Source organism: Oreochromis aureus, linkage group 16 (genome assembly GCF_013358895.1).
Source record: "Oreochromis aureus strain Israel breed Guangdong linkage group 16, ZZ_aureus, whole genome shotgun sequence".
Classification (NCBI taxonomy): Eukaryota; Metazoa; Chordata; class Actinopteri; order Cichliformes; family Cichlidae; genus Oreochromis; species Oreochromis aureus.
This window is the reverse complement of record NC_052957.1, coordinates 24,380,181-24,407,629: the sequence shown is the minus strand read 5'-3', so window position 1 is coordinate 24,407,629 and position 27,449 is coordinate 24,380,181. Positions and strand designations below refer to the sequence as shown.

The 27,449-nt window shown below is 41.7% G+C and overlaps 2 protein-coding genes across 2 annotated transcripts; one reads left to right on the top strand and one right to left on the bottom strand.

Annotated features, from left to right (window-relative positions):
- Positions 1-791: 791 nt before the first annotated feature.
- Positions 792-4,805, top strand: dnajc15 (DnaJ (Hsp40) homolog, subfamily C, member 15). Its single transcript, XM_031732745.2, has 6 exons — positions 792-923; positions 2,338-2,389; positions 2,531-2,604; positions 3,106-3,182; positions 3,282-3,352; positions 3,488-4,805. Exons 1-6 carry the CDS (start codon positions 819-821, stop codon positions 3,556-3,558), a joined length of 450 nt encoding a protein of 149 aa, XP_031588605.1. The 5' UTR covers positions 792-818; the 3' UTR covers positions 3,559-4,805.
- Positions 4,253-26,663, bottom strand: sestd1 (SEC14 and spectrin domains 1). Its single transcript, XM_039599901.1, has 19 exons — positions 26,366-26,663; positions 24,701-24,770; positions 24,460-24,568; positions 23,722-23,812; positions 23,488-23,601; positions 18,164-18,277; positions 17,953-18,047; positions 17,785-17,840; positions 15,469-15,546; positions 13,690-13,847; positions 11,298-11,420; positions 10,940-11,134; positions 10,662-10,776; positions 10,398-10,563; positions 9,577-9,658; positions 9,364-9,486; positions 7,622-7,813; positions 7,387-7,490; positions 4,253-6,724 (listed from the first exon to the last, which is right to left on the bottom strand). The coding sequence occupies exons 2-19, from the start codon at positions 24,768-24,770 to the stop codon at positions 6,451-6,453; spliced, it is 2,259 nt and encodes a 752-aa protein (XP_039455835.1). The 5' UTR covers positions 26,366-26,663; the 3' UTR covers positions 4,253-6,450.
- Positions 26,664-27,449: the final 786 nt, after the last annotated feature.

The window sequence follows — 27,449 nt, the reverse complement described above, 5'->3', positions numbered from 1 at the left end:
GTTAAAATACACCAAATGCAGTAAGTATACTCGTTTCATATAAATATAGTCTATATTGGTGGCTTTTTTGCTGCCGTCACTTCCAAAACTTTCCCCTCTAACTAAATAACCAAATCCCACATGTTGCCAAATCATTTTTTTTTTTTTATTGGTCGACATGATTCACTTTTACACCAATAGGAAAGCGGTGGCATTTTTTTCCGCTTTTCTTTTTTTTTGTGCTGTGCTTGGAAAACACTATTTTTACAGTTTCTTCTGCGCTAAACATGACAATAGTATTCAGAAAAAAGCATTGTGTATATATTTATGCTATATACACAATGATATAGCTTGTTTGACACATGCGCATACATGTGCAATAATGTTGTGGCTTTATGTTTTGGAGATGAAGCATCAGATTTTATTAGATTTTACTTAGATTTGTATTATTACTGGGTTTTGGGTTTTTTGGGGGGGGGGGGGGGGGGTTGTGGTGGGGTGAGTGTTGGTTTATTTATGGTGTTTACTATGACTTAGCTGGAATGCTGTACTTCAAGTGAGCAAACTTTCATATTCAGCATGAGATCCAATAATTTTTCCTCAACAGTGTTTTAACTGAACTATTTTGAAGCATACTGTCATTTCTGTTTATTTCATTTAAATTAAGAAAATGATTTTTAATGACATTTAGTTACTTAAAAATAAATTCTCAATGTTCCCTGCAATTAGCCACACAGTCCCCACCCCACTAAGTCTATGCAACAAATATGACGACTTTATTGTGAAAGTCACAACCGGATGTGCTCTGTCATTTCTGGTTTTAACAGTTGTGAGGCAACATGGCGAACGCCGGTGGAATGACCGTGGATGGAGACCTGATGCGATGCGCTGAGTACTCGCCAAAAAACAGTGTTAGGTGTGACGCGGAGATAGACAGGCAGCTAGTAAGTACCTGTTTTAAATACTTAGGACTTTTGTGTCTGTCAAACTAAATCGAGGTGGTTTGATAGCAGCTGACGCTTCTGTTAAGTAACCTCAATGACCGCTAATGGTCTATTGCATCAGGTACAGAAGCTAGCGAACTAACCCGAGTAAAGTAAGCTTTAAAGGATGTCTCACAGACACGAGCTTTCAGGGCTAATTGGTGCAATCTTCATTTTCTCTGGGTTAAACAACAGTAGATGAGGGATCGTTACCTGGTTAGCCACAACTAGCTACATGTGGGTTACATGTATGACTCCAAGGAACAGTGACGTTTGTATGTCGATGGGTTAACACAGTGCAGGCCATGTGTGACAGGAGCCCTTGCAGAGCTTCTTTTACATGTCATTAATATTTATTGTGAGGCTTAAAAAATACAATGCAAAATATACTGAGGTTTAAACAGGTCAGATTTGCCTGAAACAAATCTAGGGGAAAGACACGCTTTAAAAAATGCACGTTTTCAGGTCCCATTTATTTAATTATGGAGGTAGGGGTGTTTTAGACATACCTCTGGTATTGAGAAACAGTAAACTATCAGTAGTAGAAAACTACCACTACTTAAATTTTCTATATTAAATATCTGGTACTATGAACATGGAGAGTTACATTACTGGGACAATTTCTAAAAATCTTATTGGGAAAATAAGAGCGATCACCATGATGAATATTGGATATAAGATGAAGATAAATTTGTGCATAAATTGGTACATGGTGTCATACTTGGTATTACAGGGAAGCTGGAAGAAAAGGCATTTTGTTTATTTATTTGTTTTTATTTATTTATTTTGATAATAAGGCTTTAATATCTGTGAAACCATTTACTTTCACATTCATTTGGACTGTTTGGGGGAAAAAACAAAAACACGTGCCTCGGATATGAGAAGCTGTAAACAACAATCGGCAACACGCCTCCAAGTCTGCTTTTAGATATCGGAGGTCCAAATAGTTTGGGCTTGAAGCATCTGGCATTCTGGCATAATTACTCACTTTGAGCTCCGTATTCGTAGCGCTATAGTACCAGACATTCACCCTAACGAATTGAAGTGCCTAGCTGAAGTAGTTTTCTAGATAATAGAAGTTTAAAATGGCCATTCAAAAATGATGCAAGAAAAGCATCAATTTTGGCCTGTTTTTCTCTGTAGAAACATGACTAAAAGCCAGAGTCAGCTTTGATGCTATGGATCATGGGAGGGGATAGAGAGAACTCCAAAGGAAAAGGTGTCTGTTTTAAAGCAAAGGTTATTTGCTTTAAAACACTGTAAACATGATCAGCAGACACACAAGTCAATAAAGTTTAACTTTAAATAAGTAGCTGTGTTGAATGACCTGTCTGACCCAGTGTGCTAACAGCTGGATGTTTCGTTTTGATGACAGGGGCGGACATTAATTGCAGTTGGTCTTGGTGTGGCTGCAGCAGGGTTTGCAGGTAATAATGGTTTGATTAAAACCAGATACACTAACTGGGCAGATTTCTAAAAATCTTTGAATTTCTCTAGTTTAAAAGCTTTCTTTTTTTTTTTTTTTTCTGGTTTAAAATTCTTGTGCATATCTTGTGTTTAATCTACAGGCCGGTATGCATTCCACCTTTGGAAGCCTCTTGGCCAAGTCTTCTCTGAAACTGTGAAGAAGATGCCTACGTCAGTAAGTAAATGATGAACATCCTGCACATCCACTGTAATGCTTATATTTACTCCAGGTGAATAATTGCAACACACTGTGCCACATTAACATGTTGATCTCAGATATTACAGGCAGGTGGATTCAGGAAATACTGGTCTTGAGTCTTTTTTACCTGTCATTACCCAAACCATGTGAATAATAAAGGGAACTATTTTTAGGTTCATAAACTTTTATGCATTTTTTTTTTATGCCTGCGTGTGCACTTGTGGTATGGATTCTATGTGCTGTTTTTTATAAATGTTCAGCATTTGTCGCCCTGAATGTTTCACACGTCATTTAAAAAGTATGTTTGAAATATATTCCTCCTCAGACTGTTAACCTTCTTAAAGAAAGCCAGAGGGTGCTGTTGCTTCAGCCTGTCTTTAGAGGAATGATCTAAAAAAAAATAAAAATAAAATCTGTTCTATCATAAAGTTACTTGGCATACATAACCAAAGGTCTAATACTGTGGTGTCTCCTCAGACTTTTTCATCATACTACAAAGGAGGTTTTGAGCAGAAGATGTCCAAACGAGAGGCCAGCCTCATTCTGGGCATCAGGTAATGCATCTTCTTGGTTTAAATAATCTTGGTCTTCTAAAATGTGGCATATTTTTATCATTTATAATTAATCACATGGATGTATCATGTTACATCCAGCCCAGCCAGCACTAAAGCCAAGGTACGAGAGGCCCATCGGAGGATTATGGTCTTGAACCATCCGGATAAAGGTAAACATAAACCAGATTGATCTGTTATGTGATATTAATTCAAGAGCTAAAGTTGCCTCTAACCAAAGCCTGTCTGTTAGACTGCAGGTAGTGCCGGTTTAGTGAGTTGCACCAAAATTGTTTTTGTGTTTGCAGGTGGTTCCCCGTATCTCGCTGCCAAGATCAACGAAGCTAAAGACCTTTTGGACAAAGAGACTCGCCGATGACGCACACTGTCAATGAGCACTTAAGACTTTCACCCCCCCTCAGCTTCAAAGTACTGCTCGAATGAGCATGAATACCGTACAGGGGAACCCGCTAAAGTTCAAGAGGATCGTTAAAAGGATTCTTTGTTAAGCTGCCAGAGTAACTTAGGTTTAACTGAATTTGTCACTCCTGTGATTATAAGGTTAATACATCCTTAAAAGGACCTGCTGTTATTTTACACATAGAAGCAATGTGTTGCATTTAAATGAAGGGGTTTGAAAGGATATATACACCACCTAGTGGCAGCTGGCTGAAAATGGAACAGTAATTGTGCTGAGTTCATTATTGGCTGTGTAAATATAATGAATAATGATTTATTTAAGCAGCAAGAGAATAAACTCTGTTTATATATTTCGATGTTTAGTGTGGAAGTGAAAAAATAAACTTAATTTGCAAATATTCACAGTAGGATCTATTTTTAGATATCAGTGCACTTCTGTATTCAACTTAAAGTTTCAGAGCTATGTTGTAGCTGTTCTATTAGAAATGTTGAACAATAAGCTGCCTCTGGCAACTCAAACCTTAAAATAACAATACATTTTGTAATTTACCTGCTGTTTCTTCCCCTGTAGCCATACATTTACCCATTAATCTGTTTTATGCTTTGCTCTGCTTGATACAAAAATTGTCATCATGAAGGTGACAAAAAATCCATGAAGTTCAAAAGCTTTATTTAGAGAAGGATGCTGTATTGATGTCATGGTACATGTGAATAGACAGAAGGAACAAAGCATATAGCAATTACACTTACAGCAGCAATTATTGGTCAAACACCAACCAGTTACTGAGAGGTTTGCTTGAAAAATGTCAGGGGGGGGGAAAAACTGTTCTTTTGGGATGTTGCTACGTTGGCAAATGACAACCAGTCTCAGTGCTTTGAAACCAGATACTGGCCTCTGAGTGAACAGCACATGGTCTGATTTCCACTATGATAGGAAGTTTAACGTTTCAAGTCCTTGACAGACGTAAGAATCATGAACACAATGTTACAACAGTGATGGATAACATGTCCCAGAGACCGCATCAACGGGAAATAGTTAAAGTCCAACTGAAATGAAAAAGAAATCGCTCTCCTTTATGCACATTTATTTGTTCGAATGTGTAACTACAGATATGAAGGCCTGAAACCCCTCCTCCACAAGAGTTTAAAAAGAATACAAAAACAATATTTTGAAGAAATGTTTTTAAAAGAAAAAAAACAAACAAAAAAAACCACGGGTCAGTGTTCTAACAGCCAAAACCCTAAATATATATCTGGATATAGCATGTCAGTCCATGATCAATATAAAGCTGTATTAAATGAATAATCTGACATTTACATTTTGATATACTTTATTACATCACACTAACCGTTGTAATCACACACACTGCTCAACCCCAGCCATGATCAGAGTGATCCATCTCCTTATCCTGGATCATGACTCACGTACAGGAAAATGGTGTCACCTGATAAAGAAACTACACCCACTCATTTGTACAAAGCAGTGTGAGAACTGCTGACTCAGCCACACTAAAGCAAGCCATGTCAAACAGTCTCTGCCTTCACTGTTGAGTTAAAACTCATTAACATAAAATTAATGGTAGCTGCTCATCCAGAAACTGAAAAAAAAAGTATGCACATTCATGACCTTTAAAACGGTACCTGATGCTTAGACACCTTTTCCTATTCCCATGTTACTTTGTTTAAATTACAGATGCAAAGTTTGCTGGTTACTAAAGTCAGTCCTTTAGTACATGTTTACCTTTACTAAGATATTTGCAGGAACACAGCTCTGCCATCTACTAAGTGGCTCATGTAACATAAAATGAAGCATCTGAAAAGCTCGGCTATGCTAATGCTAACTTCTGTCTGTGAAGCTCTGCTCTTGCAGGTCAAAGTTGTTTTTTCTCCTGTGTCCAAGAAAATAAAGTTGGACTTTTGTTTTTGTTTTTTTATCTTAAAGCAGAAAGAACTTCATCCAAATAAGAGCCTAAAAGCCATTTTCACTTAGCATAATTTATTTGAGCCGAGTATTAGCTAACGTAGTTTACTACTCTATCTGATGCCACTTTCTCTGAACCCTTGGTAGCAGAAGGCAGGTGTCCTTATTCTATATATGATGTACTGTTTAAGGTGTACAGGCTATATTCCTGCATTATTCATTATTATAAGAGTTTTTATTGCTGGAAAAAAGGAATGACGTGTGTAACACGCTAACATGAGGCTAGGAATAAGGTGATTAATGTAGAGAAAATTTTAAACTTCAGGTAGACTTTAAAACAAATTCCAACCAGTACAAACATTTTACTTTACACCGAATGAAATTTGTTCCTGATGCCTTTTTGAACTTTAAACATTTCCTCGAGTTCCAGAAAGCTGGACAAAAGCTTTTTTTCCAGCCTGTTTGTACTAAAGTATCAGGACTGTTGATGCAGGAATGAGACCAACAGGAAGCTGGGGAAAGCACCATAGAAGCTCTGTGTACTGTAGGGATTGAGGAGGAGAAGGAGGAAGCAGTTAGATACAAGCTGGGACTATTCTCACCTGAAATGGATTATTTTACAGTTGATTATCATCAAAGGATGAGACATTCCAGTAAACAATTCCAGTATTTTACATTTGTTATGCCTGATCTTCCAGAACCAGATGGAGGAAAGGTGTCCAACATGTTTATCCTCTTGCAGGAAGGGTTATGCAGTGATGCTGATGGTGCAGTGTAGTCTTAATGTAGGGAAAAGCCGCTGCAGTAAGAGAAGCAGCCGACAGAAGGCGATCCTGCCCTAGGCGAGAACACGAGAGGTCTGTAGAAATCAGCAGCCCTTCGCTGACAGGCTTCATTAAGGCTGCTCGGTTTAACATCGTCAGCGATCCATTAGCAATCCTGTGTAGCCCTCTCCAAATCTTCTCCCCGCTGCCCTGCATCCTCCTCCTCTTCATCTTGGTCTTCTTTCTCATTAAGTTCCTCTCCGATTACATCTAGTCTTGCATCTTGCCCATTCAACACTTCTTCCTCCCCCTCATCCCCATCGTTGTGCAGCCTCGCCTCCTGCAGTTGCAGCCGCCGCTCTTCCACCAACAGGAGGCGCTCTCTGACACCCTCTGCTGCTGCCGCTGTGTCGCCGGGACTCCCAAAGAACTGCTCACTCCTGAAATCACAACAACTCCAATTATGAGTTGCTTTTGCATCATTACTGACAGGGACTAGAGATAGAGAGCATCCCATATCGGCTTCTCTTCAATGGCTCCCAGTTAAATCCAGAATCAAATTTACAATCGTTCCCCTCGCACACATGCTCTTGAATAACCAGACTCCATCTCATCTTAAAAACCTTTTAGTGCCATATCACTGCAACAGAGGACTTCACTCTCAGACTGCAGGCTCATTTGTGGTTCTTAAGATATCTAAAAGTAGAATGGGAGGCAGAGCCTTCAGCTTTCACACCCCTCTTCTTCTCTTCTGAAAAAGTCTTTACCTTACAATATAAAGGGCCTTCAGGTGACTGCAGTTGTGATTTGGTCCTATATAAATAAAACAGAATTTAACTGAAAACTGAACTCATCAGGTTTGATAATCCAGTCATGTTTCAGAGGACTATGCTGTGACATGACACCTGTAAGCCATGAGGTAGTTTATTACATTTCTGTGTTGATAATTGTCTCTTTGTTAGGTTTATGCCAGTAATTACTGGTAACAAAAGCAAAGTGAATTCATGTGTCTCTAAATAGCCAAATAAGTGTTTGCATGATTCAGGATAGCATTAAACATATAAAGTCATAATTCAGGTAAGTCAAATGAATGTGTACATACCCATCAGGGAAGATCACCGGCATGGTCAGTCTGTCCAGCAGAGTTTTTCCCAAAGAGTCGACTTCATCCAAAGACTCCGCCTCCACACGTTCCTGCTGTAACACCTGGACCATAATAAACATACAATTTAGACTTTAAATAACCGTGTGGCTTATTTTTAGTCAATACTGGCATGCTGACGTGCCCAGACTTGACACTGATGTAACATCTGACAGTTTAAAAGTGTTTTTCTCACCCTCTCAGCAGCAGTGTGGAAGTTGAGAGCCAGCTCCAGTCTCTGCTGTCGCTCCTCGGCGCTGACGCTGAACTGTTTCCAGACTCTGTTGAGGCGAGGCAGAGTGTCTCCGGACGAGCGCGTCGTACAGCGCAGAGACTGGCAGAGGACGACGGTGGCCTGCAGCAGCTGGCGGCCATAATCGTAGGTGCTCTGAAGGAACAAGAAGACAGAAACATATTCAGTTCAATAATATCTAATATTAATATTTAAATATCATAAACTGTTAGACTGACTGCACTTCATTTTGTGCAGACATTCAGACAGAAACGGCACCTGGATGATGAAACTCGAACGACATTTGTGATCCTTTGGCATCATTAGCTTCACAGTCTTGGTTTTGAGTAGCCAGCCTTAAACTAGCAAATGGATTTCCATGAAACTGGTTTGGACACGCTTCCAGCGAGATGAAACTAATTTAGTATGGCTTCTTTGCAAAATGTTTCAATTTTCAGCTACTTGGAGAGTTTGAGTGCCCATTAAGGTCATACTAAAGCATCTCATCTTGAATTGAAGTCCAGACTTGACTAGGGCACTCCAAAAGAATCATTTTGTTTTTGCTTTTGAGCCATTCAGAGGTGGACTTGCTGTTGTGTTTCAGATCATGTTCCTTCTACATAATCCAAGTGTGCTTGAGCTTGTCCTGAAGCAACAAAGCAACCGCAGACCTTCAAACTACTACCACCAGGTTTGACTGGGGTGGCTGTAGCTCAGGTGGCAGAGCAGGTCAGCCACTAATCAGAAGGTCGGTGGTTCGATCCCAGGCTGCATCCTGGCTGCATGCCAAATATCCTTGGGCAAGATACTAACCCCATGTTTGCCTACTGGTGGTGGTCAGAGGGCCCGGTGGCGCCTGTGTCCGGCAGCCTCGCCTCTGTCAGTGCGCCCCAGGGCAGCTGTGGCTACTATGTAGCTTGCTATCGCCAATGTGTGTGTGACTGGGTGAATGACTGAATGTAGTGTAAAGCGCTTTGGGGTCCTATGGACTAGAAAAGCGCTATACAAATGCAGGCCATTTACTGTTGGTATGTTTGTTTTATTAAATGCTGTGTTAGTTCCACTCCAGATGTAAAAGGATTCAAACCTTACAAAAAGTTAAACTTTTGTCAGTCCACAGAATATTTTCTCAAAAGTTTTGGGGATCATCAAGATATTTTTTGACAATTGTGAGACGAACCTTTGAGTTCTTTTTGATCAGCCTTCAGTCTCTCTCATTATTAAATCATGAACTTTGCCCTTAACTGAGGCAAGTGAGGCCTGCAGTTCTTTAGATATGTTGTTCTGTGTTCCTGTGTGAGCTCCTGGATGAGTGGTCGCTGCACACTTGGAGTAGTTTTGGTCAACAGGCCATTCATGAAAGGTTTGCCGCTGTTTCAAGTTTTCATGATTTGTGGATAAGGACTCTCACTGTGGTTCACTGGAGTACCAAAAGCCTTAGAAATGACTTTGTAACCTTTTCCAAACTGTTTCTTTAGATTGTGGCTTGATGAGTCTTGATTCAGCAGCTCTGGCAGTAATCAGGGGCGTCTCTGTCTAATATTTAAATTTGTTTGATAATTTCCAACATTTAAGTGTGAAAAATACACAAAACACTAAGACATGAGGAAGCAGGCAAAAACGCTATCAGCACTGTCATGCTGATGTTTAGGTACATCAGCTGGATTTTTTTTTACATTAGCTAAAGATCAAGTGAAGCGTCTCACCTGAGCGACATCCACAAACTTCCTGTGTTTGTCCAGCATGGTCCTGGTCTCCTGAGAGTCGTCTCCCAGTCTGACGTGAGTCTTCAACAAGGCGTCCAACAACTCACCGAGCCACTCCACTGCCTAACCAGATGCAAGCACGAAGGGATCATAACATAAACACGTGAAATCCATGTGTGTGTGTTTTGTTGCGTTTTGTGTTGCATTCCTCACCTGCAAAGCATCTTCTTCACATTTAAACAGTTGGACCATCTGTAGCATCTTCAGCCTCCTTACGTCCACCATGTCCTCACATCTGCAACACACACAGTTAAATATGCCTTCAAGTCTGGAAAACAAACAACAGAACAGATTTTCACACCACATGCCCTTCCTGCCACAACACCACAGGGAACTGTGTCTAATCTCCTGGGGGGGGTTTGCTTGTTAGGTAATTGTGTAAACTGCTGCCACTACCACAAACAAACCACATACCTCCGAATCAGAACCATTAATGGAGCAGCAATACAAAGTTTATCCTGAGGGTGGAGCCAGAGGACAGGGAAGAGAAAAGTTTAATATTTGAACAGAAAGTTTCTCATTAGAACAACTCCCTTTTTTGTGGGTGTAAACGTGAAAACCCAGAATGTAGATGCAGCCCAAAACTGGAAAGTTCACTGTGTAAAACATTTGATATTTTCTGGAATTTCTTTAAAACATGAAATTAGCCTTGTTAAAATATAAACAAAAGGACAGCAGTATTTCTTTTAAATATCCACATGCATTTTGCACAGAAGCAAGCAATTCTTTTTGCTTTATTCACTCATTTTTTGAGATTATTGCATGAGTGCGCTCTGAGGGAACCACAATCAGGATCGGGGACTTCAGAAATCGGCTTTGGTTTTTATCCTGTTAGGAGTGGGAACAGGCAGTTTTTGACTATAGCTTAAAGTGGGGAGTTAAATACAGCTTCCTTCTTGGCAAAAAACCCCTCCAAAAAAAAAAAAAAAACCCCTCACTCACCCCTCCCTGTAGCAAAACAAGACAAAAGTAACCTCTGCTTGCGGAGCTGCATGTCCTCCATCACAGACTGGATGTGTTGAACGCTGTCCTGCTGTTCTGTGGTTGGACTCTCAGTTTCCTCCAGAGGCCAGGACGGCTGGCTGCACACCTGCTCCAACAACAACGCCCCCTTCTGTCGCAGGGAGGCAAGACCTGCCTCTGCATTAGAGGAGATGGTTAATATGACGCAGCAGCTTCATGAAAACCATTAATTATCCTGACGGAAAATAAGGAGATTGATTGTTCTGGGTACAAACCAACAGTCTGCAGCTTCTCCTCCAGCAGTTTGAGGTTTTGTTGAATAGATGCTCCATCAGCTGGAGCCACATCAGCACAGAGCATGCCCAGCAGACCGTCCAACTGCTGAGACAACTGCAGAGACAAACAACGAACCTGGATTAGTCTTAAGAAGTGATTAGCATTTTCACAGGTCTACCCATCCTGGATAATGGCTAGACACAACATTATAGGTTAGAGTAGATTTCTCTTGATCGAGCTAGGCTAATAGCCTAGCAGTGCTAAGACTGTGCTTTACCTCCTGCGTGGTGGTGTGAAAGCCCTGTGCTGCCTGCAGGACGTTCTGTCGGCTCTCCAGCTGAGCTGCCTGGCGGTAGCAGACGTCGCTCAGCTGCTGCTGCAGCGCCTTCAGCTCGGCCACTTCCTCCTCCTCTCCGGTGCTGAGCAAGGCAGCAATCTGCTGGTTCAACTCCACATAAACAGCAAACCACTCCTGTACACACAGCGAGAGACAGAGTTAGCTCGCGCCTCACAGTCCTCAAACATCGAAAGCGAGTTTCTGTGATCTTTTAACAGGGAAACTGAAAACAGCAGCCGACTCATCAGATTGTTCAAATCACATGATTCTGATCACGGTGATGTGTGTGTTTCGTTACACTGTGCTGGCTCTCGATCTCCTCGTGTTTCTGTTGCAGAGCCTGAGCTGATCGCATCGAGTCCCCGATCGTTTGCTGAGTCTTCAGCAGCTCTGAACCCGGACCCTGCAGCCAGGTGACCACCTGAGAGAGAGAAACACAAAATACATGATCTCCTACAGTGTCAGGAGGACAATCTACTTTGGGTACCTTTGCAAGCTGGCAAACTTGAAAAATGGCAACCATAAAAATATAAGATAACATGTACATTTGGTTGACATCTCACACAGAGCCAGTACACTGAAACTGAAGCATCTGTGATGAATTTGGCTATTTTATTACCATTTTCTTTCATGCTTCCAGTTAAAAAGCAATGAAACTGTCAGCAACTTCAATGTGAGGCCGATAATGCATGAAGGAGAATTTGAAAGAACTTAAGGGAAACCACAGTGCTCAAAGAATCTGACTGCATTAACTACACTGCTTAATAACGTGATGTTAATAAAATAAGAAATAAAAAGAGAGTCTACTCTTTTGGGCCACTACATTAGGCACACTGAATACAAATCAACAGTCAATAACATGGAAGCAATTCCATGTGTTTAGGCATGTAGATGTGATCAAGACGACCTGCTGAAGTTCAAGGTGAGCATCAGAATGAGAACTTTGAAGACTTGAACGTAGCTTGGTTCTTGTTGCCAGACAGGTTGGTCTGACCATTTCAGAAACTGCTGATCTGCTGGGATTTTCCCCCACAAAACCATCTCTGGGGTTTACAGAGAATGGCCCGAAAAAGAGAAAACATCCAGTCAGCAGCAGTTCTCTGGGTGGAAATAGGTTACAGTAAATTAAATAACCGCTTGTTATAATCAAGGTATGCAGAAGAGCATCTCTGAACGTAATAAAACATTGAAGCAGATGGGTTATAGCAGCAGGAGACCACACTGGGTACCACTCCTGTCAGCCAAGAAGAGGAGGCTAAGGCTACTGTTCACAGCTGCTCACAAAATCAGAAAGAGAAGACTGAAAAAGCTTTGCCTTGTCTTCTGTGACATTCAGATGATAGGGTCAGAATTTGGCATAAACAACAAGAAAGCAAGAATTCATCCTGCATTGCATTAAAAATTCCGGCTGTTGCTGATGGTTTAATGGTGTGGGATATATTTTCTTGCCACACTTTAGGCCCATTACATCAAACAGAGCATTGTTTAAATGCCACAGCCTAACCGTATTGCTGCTGACTATATCCATCTCTTTCCTGCTTCGAGACCGATAGACAACTATGTAACAAAGCTCAAATCATCTCAAACTGGTTTCTTGAACATGGCAATGAGTTTACTGTACTCAAACGGCCTAGGTAGTAGAGCCACTCAAGCATCTGGCTTGCATGCACTTCTGGATCATTTCACTCTCCAACAGGAGCCTCGGTGCATCTCAGCGCAGCAGAGTGACCAGCAGGATCTTTGAACTTACTGCTGTCAGACGTGATATCAGTATACATCATCACATGTGATTTCATTAGATACGAGCTTGAGAATTAAATTAGAATGATCAGTGTAAAGTAAACCAATGTTTAAGCAATTAAAAAGGATTTCTCCTTGTCAACATCAAACAGTGGAGCCACACTTTTTCTTTTTCCCCCCTTCTTCACCATGCAAACCTATGTTTCCTTTAAAAAGGAAGCATTTACCTCTGTCTGGTAAATGCTCACTTGTCACAAACTCTAAACCCAGTATGCCTGTTCATGTCGTGAGTTTTAAATACAAGGAAAAACCAGGATGCCAACATCTGTGACATCACATCAAGAAAGTGGGCTTCATGTGCAGAATTGGTGATGGGTCTGAAATGTGTGTAAGGTTTCCCTGGAAAGCAGTATTTGCATGATTTAATCATTTTACTCAATAATCTAAAAACTATGCGAGTAAAGTTACAGCTATCAGTACAAAGGCTGTCTGTGTGCTTGTATTTGTACAGCACGGTAACCGCTTATCCAGGTGTGTGTGTGTGTGTGTGTGTGTGTGTGTGGATCATAACTTAATTGTATTTATCAGGTCAGTGATGCCTTGAAGAGCTTGCGTGCACACATGAACAGTTTGATCAAGAACTAGGCCAACCTTCCACAACTACCTCAAATCCTCCGAGCTAGTGACCGACATTTTTCAGTTACTACGGCAACCCCAGGCTCATCTCCAAGACACTGGTGTTAACCATCAGCCCCTGCAGCTGAAGGAACTCCAGAAACAAGAGAGTTTACTTCATCTCGCCCTCAAGTGCTGCTGAGCAGTGAGGCAGCTCAGTGACACCAAGGGTCAAAAATAAAAGTTGCTAAAAAGACTAAAAAGGATGAAACGCGTGTTTACACATGAAACTGAAATATATTGAGATGGACACTCGATGCATGTGTGCGTGTTACCTGCATGACTTTGGCGTGGATCTCATCTAGCTGGGTGCGTTTGTTTCGCTGCCTGCAGAGCTCCTGGTATCTGGTGTACTGCTCTCTGAGGGAGTCCAGCAGCTTCATCACCTGAGGCTGAGCCAGCAGCTCCTCTTCCATTGGACACCAGGCTGGACCTGAAGTTCAGAGAGAGGTCAGGAAGAAGGTCTGTGGGATTTTAGCATTTCACATCTCTTATCTACTCTTACAAAATTCACTGGCAATGGTTCCTCTTCAGGAAACTGAAATATCTTGTGTACGATACCCCGGCACTATAAAATGAACTGCTCAAATAAAACTTTATCACTGTCTTTCTAAACATTAATAGAAAAACTGAGCTAAGGTGGATGGAGAAAATAAAATAAACTGACCATATGCAAGTGTGAGCACCTCTCTAAAGAAGTAGTTTGAGAAGTTTGCTGCACTGGAACATTCAGTTGTTTTTAATACAATGTCTCAAACCTCCCAGGAATAGATGTCCCAGCAAATTCACTCATGTCAGCCCATGTAATATATTCAGGAAAAGAAAAAACCCTCAAAAGTGGCATCTCATAAGTTCATGACAGTGCAATTAGAAAAGACTTAACAAGTCTGGTTTGTGTTGAAAAGTTGGAGAAAGCCTCAAAAAAAGCATGGCAGCACGACTTAGGTTTGAAAAGCTGCATCCGAACAAACCACAACACTTCTGGAACAATGTTCTTCGGACAAACAAACGACACCACAGTGGAGATGTTTGGCTGTAACGCGCAGCACCACATTTGGTGAAAATCAAACTCCTCTTACCAACTTTCAAACACAGTGATGGAGGAGTGATGATTGAGCTGGTTTTGCAGCCACGGGACCTGGGCAGCTTGCAGTCACTGAATTGTTCATGAACCTCTCTGCACACCACATTATTCTAGTCAAATGTAAGGTCAAATGTGGATTATGCAGCAGGACAATGATCCCAAGCACAGGAGCAAATCTACAACAGAATGACTGAAAAAGAAAAGAATCCAGAGTCCAGAGCTCATCCCGATTGAAAAGCTGGGATTTTAAGAGAGCTGTGCATCAACAGATGCTCCAAATCCAAAAAACTGAAGCAATGGTGTAAAAAAACAAACAAAAAAACAGTGGGCTAGAATTCTTCCACAGTGATGTGAGAGACTGATAAACTTTAAGCTTTGTCAGAGTTCAGAAAGGTTCCATCTAAATTTACTTTCATTTCCATGGTTATGCTTTTACCAACATGTCTGTTTATAATGGAAAAAAAACAACCCTCCATATTTCAAATCACAATTCTTGTTCACTGGGCCTGTTATTTTTCACAGGTTGCAAACAATGGCTAGCAACTTTTCTGGCTCTCTGCCAGTGTAAGGTTTAGTCCCATCAGGCCTCGCGATACTGCGCTGCGCTTACCTCACAGCACTTTGTCTGGTAAATTTGTGATGATTCTACATGTGCTGCTTCTTGAAGACATACCACAATAGAAGCAGATCAGTATGAACTGAATTAGTGGATGCTGAGATCTCAGCTATGATGTTGAGTAGTTGTTAAACAATGCTACACAGAACTCCAGTAGCCAACACAGCATCCACTTACACAGCGTCACACTGTACTGTACACAGTGCATAGTACTCTCCAGGAAATGAATGGCTGCATTCATGCGCCAAACTCCAGAGAAAACAAAGGACACCTCTTAATTAATCTATGCATCACCCTTCTGTCTGAGCTGAGCCAGCAGAGCGACATCTGGGTGACTGACAGCTGCTTGCTCACCTCCCTGTCCTCCTCCTCCTCCTCCTCCCTCTGAGCCATTAAAACGTCGCTGCTGCAGCTCCGACAGCAACTCATGACCTTCAGACAGAGAGAGAGAGAGAGAGAGAGAGAGAGAGAGAGAGGCGGGTTGAGATTTAAAAAGGTGGTTTTAAAAAAAAAAAAAAAAAAAAGCATCAGAAGCAATAATGAGTCAATGCTTGTGTACATGCTGCTAAATTATGAAAGGAGCTGGTGGAGGGAGGAGGGTGGTACTACAAACAAAGACTCCTTTCACCTCAGCCCAAGACGCACGCACACACACACACACACACACACACACACACACACACACACACACACAATCATAGGCCACTCTGTACAGTCAACACATCCATCCTTCCTATGTTTTCAGTGTGTTCTTTAGATTTTGATGGTAGCAAACTTGCAATTGGAAAAAACATATTTAAAAAATAAAATAAAGAAAAAACATTCCCTGTAAATGCAATGATGAAAAGAAAACAAAAACCACACAGCTTGCTTTGTTTAAAGGTAGAGTGAGTAAAATCTCACCAGTAAATCTCAATAGATTGCAGATTGCCGTCAACTGAGTCCTGTTTTTTTCCCCGCTCCCAATTCAAATGCATAATCCTAGCTACAGTAGCCACTGTAGGACAAACAACTCTGGCTGCCATTCATCTGTATTAAGTGTAGGCAGTCACTTCGCTGTTTATCCCAGCTATCGATATGTGTCCACATCCCTTTACTCTGGAGGAGGCCGTAAAACTTTGTGAAAAAAATCTGATATGAGTTGATGAATTAGTGAAGATCGCTTCTGTTCGATGACAGCGATACTGGGGTGATTTGTTGAGGATATCCTGAACTTTTTTGTCGGCAAGCGTTGCCTTTTTTGCTGCTGATAGCCTGTGTTAGCAGCTGTTAGCCTGTGTTAGCAGCTGTTAGCCTGTGTTAGCAGCTGTTAACCCACATTAGTGAATCTGTCTTTAAAATGGATTTAAATAATGTGGCCCATCTCTAGCCAGGTCCAGCCACCGTTTTCAAGAGAGGTGACATGTAGCTTCCACAAACTAGCACAAGCTGACATGTTTTGGGGTTTTTAATGAATTAGTTCGAAGTTTATGAGAGTGCATCAATTTGTTAGAATACATAATGACACACTACTCCGTGTATATTTATGAGTAAAACATTATTTCTTTTTTGCATTAAATAATAAAAAACTACTCTGCTCAATGGTTCTGTGTGTTCTTTCAGTTTTGTGCCCATGGCTCAGGACTGGAGAACACAAGTGTGTTGTGCTGACTGGCTAATCATTAATACCTCCGCTGTAGTTACTGAACTGCAAAACCACCACTTTCTAGAATCCAAGAACTCAATCAAGTGGATAGAGAGTCTCGAGTGGGAGTGGAACGCCCACCTGCCTGATCAATCAGCACTTTTCATTTGACATCACCAGTTAAAATACAGGTTTTAATCAGCAAATAACCTTAAAAACAGCCCCATCCGAGCACCCAGAGTGGCTGACTTCTTTGAAATCTTTAAGAAACATCTGTGTTTATTTTTTTTTTTTTATTTCCACAGTATGCAGCACCCACACACCCAAGCACACTGTAGCAAAGATTATGCAAAATGCCTCGACTTCCTAAATGATCATTCTGGTCTGGTCTATAAAAGCAAAATTACTTTAAATTGTGTCACTGCCCAAATACTTGCAGATGGACTGTTTATGCTCTTGGCAAGCTGTAGTTGTCATGTCTTTGTAAAGCACTCCAGTCAACATTTGATGTATTTAAACATGCTCTATTAATTTTTCCTGTATTAGAATTGTATGTTTCTGCGGCAAGAAGAGCAGAATGATTGTTCAGTCAACCATCATGTCTGTGCTTCAGAATCGAGATATTCTCTACCCTCCTGCCGCCTGCTTGACCTGAAAGCTTGATACAGTTTATCGTTGTGCTTTAGGAGATATCGTAGACATCACTGTGTGCATTGTGAAGAAGTAGGTTGGACCTCAATGGGGAAAAGAAGAGGAATGCATTACATTATTTTTCCATTCAGAAATGTCCACTACCTGATTTTCAAAACCACTGCTCGTCTAATCAGGAGTATTTAATCACTCCTCAGGTCAACAGTAAACAGACCTTTCACTCCACTGAATCATTTAAAGAGGCTTAAAAAAAATCTGAATGCCTCCTCATGCTGGGCGTTGTTACTATCGAGAGTTGCGTGTGTTTTACCTGCTAGTCGAGCAGTACAACTGCAATCAGATTTACATAATCTTGGTTCCTGAATGAGGATAAAGTAAAGAAAACTTATATTTACCAGTCTGAAGGACAGTCTCAGGATCAAACGATGGCAAGAGGGCACAGTCGGCAGATCTGCAGATGATAGACAAGACAGACGGCTCTGGATTTCACCCGTCTACCCTCAGTGAGGTTTAAACTGTAGACGTGTGTGTGTGTCTGTGTCTGTATGTGTGTTTAAGCATACTTGTCCTTGTCCACTGAGCTGCTTTTATCAGCATCATTGATGATCGACAGCTCGTCCAGCAGTGATGTAGACTCCTTCGTGAACTTTTCAAAAACCTGCAACAAAGCCAAACACTCAGTTCTGGTGTCAGGTTACCGTGGCAACAAATATTTTAAGTTACAGAAATACCTTGAAAGCATAAAAAAATAAATAAATAAATAAAAATAGATACCAGTCTCTTGTTGAGCCAGTCGATGTGGTCATAGTCCAGACTTCCTCCGAAATCATCCGTCAGCTGACACGGTTCAATGTAACGAGTCAGCTTATTGGCTGAAACCAGGATCACCTGACAGGAAGCAGAGATGCCAACATGCAACACATGAGTATATCTGTAGAAAAAAAAAGGGCTGTTGTGTTGTCTGTCTAACACACTGTGTGTAAACTTGTAGTTTTTGCAATTTTGAGAAATGTCATGTAGGTTTCAATATAGAAGTAACACAGAGGTCAACCTGAACTATAGAAACTAATACTAAACTACAGAATACTTCAGAAGTTCTAAGTCATCCAGAACAGACAGTCTATCATAAAGCCACTCAATATTACTTTCAGATTTACAGTTTGTGTGACCTTTTAAAACAGGGGTGGGCAATTCCAGGCCCCGAGGGCCGGTGTCCTGCAGGTTTTAGATCTCACCTTGGGTCAACACACCTGAATCACATGATTAGTTCATCACCAGGCCTCTGGAGAACTTCAGGACATGTTGAGGAGCTAATTTAGCCATTTAAATCAGCTGTGTTGGTTCAAGGACACATCTAAAACCTGCAGGGACACCGGCCCTCGGGGCCTGGAATTGCCCACCCTTGTTTTAAAAGAAATGCTTTACTAATTCTTTGAACATCATACCTTTTGTTAGAAGCATTTACTAATTAGTCCATGGCTTCATCACATATATGTAACAGCAAACTAAAGGCTCAAGGGCCCAAATCTGGCCTCCAGTGAATATAAATCTGGCCGTTCTAGTTGTAGCTGTGATCTGCACATCGATATGCAACCTGCACGCACCACAAAACTAAATAGAGAGGCGCACTCAATTGTACCTGCAAGCTAATACAAGAAATAAAAAAGGAAGAAGAAAAAGAAACGTTGAGGGCAGACTATTTCAAGACGGTTGTTAGACAGTACTTCATCCATTTACCATGAGACACTGTTATGTCTTGAATTTTGAAACCACACAACCAGCAGGGAAACTGAGCTACAGACTTGGACGAGAGTCTTCAGAAAGACACAGGCACATACAACGACGAATAAAATTTCTTTCTATCAGCCAAATCTCAAAGTTTCATTAATGGCTAAGTGGTAAGACACCAAGGCAACTTGTTGATTATCTATTGATTTGTTGAGGCTTTTATGTGGATCAATTTGTGTAAATGTGTAATGTAAGGCTACATGGGACATGAATGAGCATCCACTCAGGATATTTTATTTGGATTGAAGTAGGGCATGTCAATAAACTCTATACATTCAAGTCCATAATTTGTTGGACAAATGCTATTTTTTTACCACCACAGAGGATTTTCAATCAAACAATCAACATGTCACTGAAGTGCAGAATATCAGCTTAAATTCAAGGGGATTTAATTAAAGGATTGCATCAACTCTGTGGAATTACAGGTTTTAATACATAGAATCCCAATTAGTCCTCTGGCATGAACCTGAAACGGGAAGAAAACGTCTTAAAAAAAATAAAATAAATAAATGTAAAATAAAAACCTGCACAGTCTTGAACCGATGAATGATGTGTTTATTGATATTGTGACTGTTGATAGGAGAGGCAGGATGAATTGTGAAGTGTACAGGGCTAAAGTCTCTGCTCAGATTCAGACAAATACTGCAAAACTGATCGGACTGTGCATCACTGTGTAAATCAATAATGACCCAAAGCATACTGCAAAAACTAACCAAGAGTGTCTCGATGCAAAGAAATCAAGATTTCTTCAGCGGCCAAGTCAGTCACCTGATTTCAGCCCAGCAGAGCGTGCATTTCAGTTATTAAATACAAAACTGAACGCAGAAAGACTCACAAACATGCAGTGACTGAATGCGTCTGCAGCAAAGGCCCAGCAGAGCAGCTCTAGGGAGGAAACACAGCATATGGTGATGTCCATGGATTCTCCATGTCAGTCACTGGCTGCTACGGATTCTAACCCAATAAACAATCCTTACATTTAAAATCATGTTAGTCTGTCTAATTTGAGGCTCTGATATCAGTGATTGGCGGATTAAACACAGTTTCCTCAATCTCTGTCACATGCCAGGCAGCCAGTCTGTGTGTTCATGTCTCAGGAGCCCTCCTGTGAGACGTAGGTGTCTGAGGAAGGGCATACATAACTAGTCCTTGTTTTCAGAGGACATTTAGAAGCCACTGCACTGAGCGCCAATTGCTTGGATCCATCAACCAAGCGGAGTGCTTAGAACACTTGGAACACTTCTCTTTTGGCTTTCTGAATCTGCAGATGGAGCTTTCAGCATTCCTGAAATGTAGCTTTTAAAAGAGAGCAAACAAGTATGAAGTGCCTTTTGTTTTGTTTTTTTAAATTGCTGCATTGTAAGTAAACCTGCAAAGACAGCTGGCGTCGAGTCGAACTTCCAGTTGTCACTGCAACAGATGCCGGCAGACAAATTGGACTCAGCTAGCGTGTGTCTGCATGTTTATTTAAATGTGAGGTCAGATGTTTGAGCAGCTGTACAACACACACACCCTGCTGTGTCACCCTCAAAGACACTCCATAGTTCGGATGAGTAACATTTCAGCACCATCACTGGAATCTCTAACAGCTGTGTGTGCGTGTGCGCAGAGGGGCGTGCACAGCAGAGATGTGGCCACCAGTGACAACGCAGCATGTGTGAAATTCAGCAACTTGTAGCGACTACAGGAAAAAAGAAAAAATAACCGCTGGGTATGCCAGTGCATACTTAAAACAGGTACATACTTAAAACTTATCTAAACTTTGAAGCAACTGTTAATACATTTAGAAAAGAAAATATAACTGTTTGAGATATGACAGTGTGACAAATATATTAGAGGTTTAGCTAAGCAGCCGCAAGACCACCAGCAATCAGCCACAAGCTCAGTGATGATGGTCTGTGTATGGGCGGTAATACTCCAGTACATTGAATGAGACAGATGTAATTTATGAGACCACCAGCTCTCTTTCTTCTGACCATATCATTTTAAATATTTAGCAGTTCCTGTTGCTCCTGACTTCTGAAATGTCCACGTGTCCTTAAACGCACCACCAGGGAGATTTCTTGCCCTGAGAACAAAACCAAAAAAGCTCCAAATTCGCTACTAAAATAAAGTCACCTTAACATTGGCTGTGACGGATTATCTTTATTTAACAACTATCAAGTCGATACAGATCAACCAACTTGCTCCGGTTACCATGGTAACAATCGTGGAGCCAACGTGGCTGTGGAAATCTGGGTCACAATGACTACTGATCTCTGTCGGTAAAACCATCTGTTGTAATAGAGGAGGAGGCAGACACACAAACACACTCACACTCCATTGATCCTGTCTCAGGTTTCCAGCAGCACTCAGGACAGTTAATGACGCTCAAGGTTATTATAACTGACGTACTTGCTCTGTGCGTGATATCGGGTGACAACAAAGATCAGAAGGTGTGTGTGTGTGTGTGTGTGTGTGTGTGTGTGTGTGTGTGTGTGTGTGTGTATTTTAAACCAAAATCAAGAGGAAAAGAAAATGAGAATGAAAAAAATCGTTTGGTTCATTCCAATGTTGGAGAAAAACTGGGACATTCAAACTGGTCCAAGTCCTCCACGTAAAAGCAGCCATTTCATCCTTTAGGTGTGGCAGTTACACTGTTTTTGTCTGAAGACGAGGACACAAAGTTGCACCAACAACCTTTTGGTGACTGAGAAGAAATCAATTCAACTTTATTTACGTAACGCCAACAGTCACCACACGGTGCTTCATACTGTAATATAAAGACCATACAATAACAGACAGAAAACACGAACAATCACACGACCCCCTTTGAGCAAGCACCTGGTGATAGTGGGAAGGAAAAACTCCCTTTTAACAGGAAGAAACCTCCAGCAGAACCACACTCAGCAAGAGGCAGCCACCTGCTGTGACTGGTTGGGGGTGAGGGGAAGAAGACAAAAGACACACTGTGGAAGGGAGAGCCAGAGATTAATACTAAGTAATGATTAAATACAAAGTGTTGTATAAACACACAGAAAGTGAAGAAGAAACAGTGCATCATGGGAAGCTCCCAGCAGTCTCAGCCTCCTGCAGAGTTACTAAGAGAGGATTCAGGGACACATGATCCTTTTATCGAAAAGAAGTGTTTTAAACCTAATCTTAAAGTAAAAGTAGCGAGGGTGTCTGTCTCCCAAATCCAAACTGGGAAGAAGAGGGGCCTGAAACCTCAAGGCTCTGCCTCCCATTCTACTTTCAAGTATCCTAAAAACCAAAGATTTTCCAGGATGAATAGTATAACTGATTATTTCGCATAAACTGCCCCAAAAGTAACCAGTGCACAAGTGACTGAGTTAAGAGTCAGCACAAAACAAAGTGAAAATAAAATAAATACAATATTAGAACCACTTCTCACAGCCGCAGTAACAGGAGTCTGGAGCCACGCAGCTGTGTGGGGCTATACTTAGGGCAGAGCATTGCACTGCGAGAGACGCCAATATAAGCACAAGCAGCCTGCTGATAATGACCAGTACTTACAAGGTTAAGTTTTACAGGTATCCCACTACCGCCTCTATAGTTTAGCATAAGCACAAAGTGAAGCCGATGCTGATGTGAGCACAGTTTGTAAGGTATTGCCCTGATGCCGATGTGTGGCCATGGATTTCCGTCATAAAATGATGAGCATGATGAAACATGATTGCAAGCAGATGTTATTTCCCCACAAGCAGGTATCCCAACACGTAAACTTAACAACTGCATGTGTAAAACTAAGCAAACAAAGCAGCCAACATATGCTGTTAGGCCCTCTCAAGTGCTAGGGGAAGTACTACCTGCTCTTGCGAGCAGCTGCTTGTGAATTTAAAAGTACACGTGGGAATCAACCTGATTTTTGACAGGCTGGAGATGGAAACTAAGAGAGTTTACACCACGTGTGACAGAAATCTAAAGCCAGAGCTTTGGATTAGGTGCCATCATTTCTCAAAAGCAAAACATGTATAATACTGCAAAAAATAACAGTGTTAGTCTCTGTGCTGTCTTCGTAAGGATATATGGAATATGTGCAGTGTTCACATGGAAAGTTGGAGCAGTGATGAAGGGAACCAAACCCCACTCTAATAATCTGAGGTTTACAAGAAATGCTTCTCAAATGCCGACCATTTGTTTAAAATGGCCCCAGATGGGGAAAATCCCAGCTTCACATGGGGCAAAATATGACTTTTTTTCATTTGAGGTACAAATCTTCAACATCCACAAACCCACTGCTCCGGAGAGAGCGGGTTTTAAGTGTAAAGTTAGCTGCAAGCTGAAGCAGAAGCAGCTGAGAGACTCACCTCAAAGCCCAGACGGTCTTTCTCCTTCCAGAAGCAGAAGTGTGTCACCTTCTTATCCCAGAATTCATCTGGCTTCACCACGCAGACCAGCGACACTTCAGGTGGGATCACATTCTGAAACAGCATCAACGCCATCATTAGCCCACTGCTTTTTAAAGAACACCCATAGCAGCCAATGCATTAATGCAGCTTAAGCCTGCGTTGTGCCTGCAGGGACTCTAAATGTGTTTCTACCTGCAACATGAGCACCACAGTCTTCACGGTGTTCCACTGAGACTTCCGTCCATCCACGATAACAGTGAAACCCCGAGCCTTACACTTCTCACTGGCACAGACAAAGAGAGAGAGTGTGTTACCAACAGCGCACCCACACCCCATCATTTACATACACAGTTTCCTGTTTGAGCATCATTTGGGTGGCCAGCTCACCAAGCTGTTGCTACCGAGGCTACTTTATGTTTTCTTCATCAGTACAAATAGTAACAAAAATAAAGCCTGAGACTATTTTTTTTATTTGTTTTATATGCTATTCACACATTCCCAGCATCGCGTATATTTCTGCTCCTCTTTCAAGTCCATCTATATACCGATTTGTCAGCTATAAGCAACCTACAGGAGCTTGAACAGCTCATCCAGCGTGTTTTGGAAGAAACGAAGCGTGAGCTGAAGAGGCCAGATATGGAAAATGGGACTGAATCACCTGTCGAGCTGCCAAGAATTACAGCTGTCAGATCGTGCTGGGGACGCTCAAAAAGGACGAGCTGAAAAATAGTAACACTTAATAAACTAGAATCATCCTTTAAGCTGGATTTCTACACTCGAGCCACAGGGTTCAGATCCAGCAGCTCCTCGCTGACAAGCCAAAACCCAAACATGTCTAAAAGCATTAAAAGTGAAATCCAACAGTCTCCGGGTGATAACACTGCTCTGGGACACACACCAGACTGTCCTCAGTCGTGTCTCTGTGTGTACCTTGGGATGCTAAGCAGGTAGTCCAGCGTGGCGCTAAGCTCCTCCATGCTGGTCTGATCTGAACTGAGAGGGATGGTCAGGATCAGACCACTGCGCCGGTCTTTGCCCCCTAAAGAGTGACAGGCAGACCGGTGGGAGAGGGGAGGAATCAGATTACAGCTCAAACAGCAGTGCTAACTGGGATGACCCCAGGATTGAGGAAACAGGTGTCGATATTTTATTTTAAATCGAAGTGTTTTACCTGACAAGAAGGCCAGTTTCTTCTTGAGAATGGGGAGGATGGTGGTCGCTTCCATTGTGACAGCAGACATCTGTAAACACACATGCAGACAGTTTTTCCTCCTTAAGTCTAAGGTATCCTTTCTTAAACTAAAAGCAGTCTGAGTAAGTGGAAACGAGGCCCACAGTTACACGTGATAGTCAATAAACTCCAACACTAGACCACAGTTTTCAAACCTGCACGATCAGATGTTGGCCCACAGGCTCACACTTTAATCCACAGCTCTCTGAGGGGCTTGACCAGAATGTGAATGCGCAGTAACTACACAGAAATCCCACAGCTATCGAGGGTACAGCGTCCTTGCAAGTCAGTGCAGGAGCACAACAGCCATAGGTGATAAAACACAGCTCCGGGGGTCGCTGCTAAAACGCTGCGTCCAGCTCCGAAGTGTCAGAGCAATATCAGCGGAGCAGCACTGTGATTTTCGTGTGCGGATTTTCTCTCAGCTGGCGCTTCTCCCGGCCGATTCAGATTCTTGGCTCCGGCCTCGGCCTGCGATTTACTGCCTGCCTCATCGGCATGTCAGCGTGGTTCAAGCAGTCAGCCAGTAAATCAGTCAGTTTGCATTTCTGTCAGCTTATCGGCCGACTTAACATCTGTGGTGATTTTTTTTAACCCCCACCCTTTCTACAGTTGTTGCATTGTTTCTCACACTCTCCTATTAAAGGCTGTGCTCCTTTAAAGAACCAGTCTGGGCTTTTCAGTTAATTACAGCACTGCTGGAGGACTTAATGTAGGCTCTACAGAAAAATGTCAAACTACTCCTTTTTTATTCCATCTCAGCGTTTTTGTAGATTTAGCTCCTTACCATCTAAGCTGCTTTCTGTTGCTTGTAATTTGAGACACAGCAATCACCCCCATGCAAGCCATAACACAGGCTTGCAACTCCTTTAATTTTAGTGTAGTGTTCGGATTCTGTATTCAGTTACACAGGCATGCTGAGTGCAATCATGCAATTCACATAGTGACCTTGACGTGATGTGGCACACAGACGTCATCTAGCTTCTAACTTGAAGTTATATTAAAGCTTTGTGTTTGCAGTATTCTTATTTTTGTCCTTACAGTGAGTCATGTCGATCTGGTGTCTGGAGAGCTGTGGGGTTCTTACTTTATTACATTTGATCACAGTTCTGATGACTAGTTGAAGATTTTGTAAAGGAAGTTTTCTTTCAGTCACTACATATTTTATCATTTTAACCTCTTTCTTAAAAAGTATAAACTCATGCTCCACTATCTTCTGTTTCTGTTCTACTCCTCTGCTAAACTTTGCGTCACATTTATGATTTGGCACAAAGGTGTTCATTGTGCTATTTGCAGCAGATGTAGTATTAGTTAGATTAAGTGATTTGGTCCCTGCAGCACCAGTCTGTGTCCACCTCCTCCCCCTGGTGCTGCTGCTGCTGCTGCTGATGGGGCTTCACCTTCGTTCTCCTGCGGCTTATCCGGCCCAGCTCGGTGTGTCTCGGCTTGGTTCGGCTCGGCCCACAGACACAATGACCTACATTCACAGCTGCAGACTGCGGCTGCTGCAGCCGTAACCTCCCCTTCACCGCAAACCTCGACCCGCCCAGCCTCGGCAGCTCCGGGATCCACAACAGTAGCTATTGATCCCGCACGTTTTCTTACCTTTTCAGTCAAATCTGCGGCATTTTTCCCTGTCCCGATTTTTTTCCTCCTCCTAGTCCCCCCTCCTCTTCTCCTCTGTCGCTTCTTCTCCTCTGCAGTTTTTCCCTTCTTCCTCTCGCTTCCCTCCTCCTCCTATTCTGTGTCCTCTCTGGCGGATTTATCAGCAGATAGTGAATCTGTTCTCCATGAAAAACACCGAGGAGCTCAGCGGGCTCACAGTACGCTTTCAACAACGCTGCAGTCCTGCTCCAAACACACACTCTCACAAGGCAGGCGTTGGAGCTGGCTGTTGTGCGCAGCCTCAGTGTAGCCAAATTAAGAACGCGACTTCCGGTGAAAACGACTTTCCAAATAAATGCCTGGAGGAACAATTTCTCACCACATTACAGAGGAGCCAATGTTTAGTTATGCATTACTTATCACATTTATTTACAACCACGATTTGCACACTTTTGCCCCCTTGTTTTTTGTTTTGTTTTTTTCAGAAACCTTGGAAATAGTTTGTGTGTGTGTGTGTGTGTGTGTGTGTGTGCGTGCGTGTGTAAAGTTTTATTTTCCCCACTTCCTCAGTATTCATTTTACATCAGGGCACACACGTGGCCACTTTGCTAAATAAATAAATATAAATACAAACATAAATATGATGATATATGATAAATGTGTAAGAGTACAGAAAAGTAGTTCAGTGCAAAGAATGCCATGTCTTGTAATTATAAAATATCAACTTTTTCTTAATTGACAAAAAAATTCCTTGAAAAAACAAACAAACAAAACTATGGACTCACTGTAATAGTGGGAAAAGAGGAAGTTTAATTTAATTGTTTATCTGTGAATTATTACATTGGTGTAGTAGAAATTCTAGTCTGGCACCCATCCTCTGTGGGAGGTTTAGTTTTGTATTTATTATTGTTATTATTATCATTATCATTATTATTATTATTATTATTAATTATTTAATTCATTTTGATTTTTTTTTGAAAATTAATTTTAGTTTCATTTCATTTGCAGAGTGGATTTTCTTGTTTTACTTTAATTTTTATTGATTGACAAGCTCTAGTTTTATTTGAGCTTTCATTAGTTTCAG

Excerpts from the sequence above, each read along its gene's own strand:
- sestd1 (XM_039599901.1), bottom strand. The coding sequence starts at position 24,770 with ATGTCTGCTGTCACAATGGAAGCGACCACCATCCTCCCCATTCTCAAG. Across the intron at positions 23,813-24,459 it reads TACCTGCTTAGCATCCCAAG|TGAGAAGTGTAAGGCTCGGG; the intron begins GTACACACAGAG and ends TGTCTGTGCCAG. Across the intron at positions 10,777-10,939 it reads TTCACACCACCACGCAGGAG|TTGTCTCAGCAGTTGGACGG; the intron begins GTAAAGCACAGT and ends TTGTCTCTGCAG.
- dnajc15 (XM_031732745.2), top strand. The coding sequence starts at position 819 with ATGGCGAACGCCGGTGGAATGACCGTGGATGGAGACCTGATGCGATGC. Across the intron at positions 2,390-2,530 it reads GGCTGCAGCAGGGTTTGCAG|GCCGGTATGCATTCCACCTT; the intron begins GTAATAATGGTT and ends TTTAATCTACAG. Across the intron at positions 2,605-3,105 it reads TGAAGAAGATGCCTACGTCA|ACTTTTTCATCATACTACAA; the intron begins GTAAGTAAATGA and ends GTGTCTCCTCAG.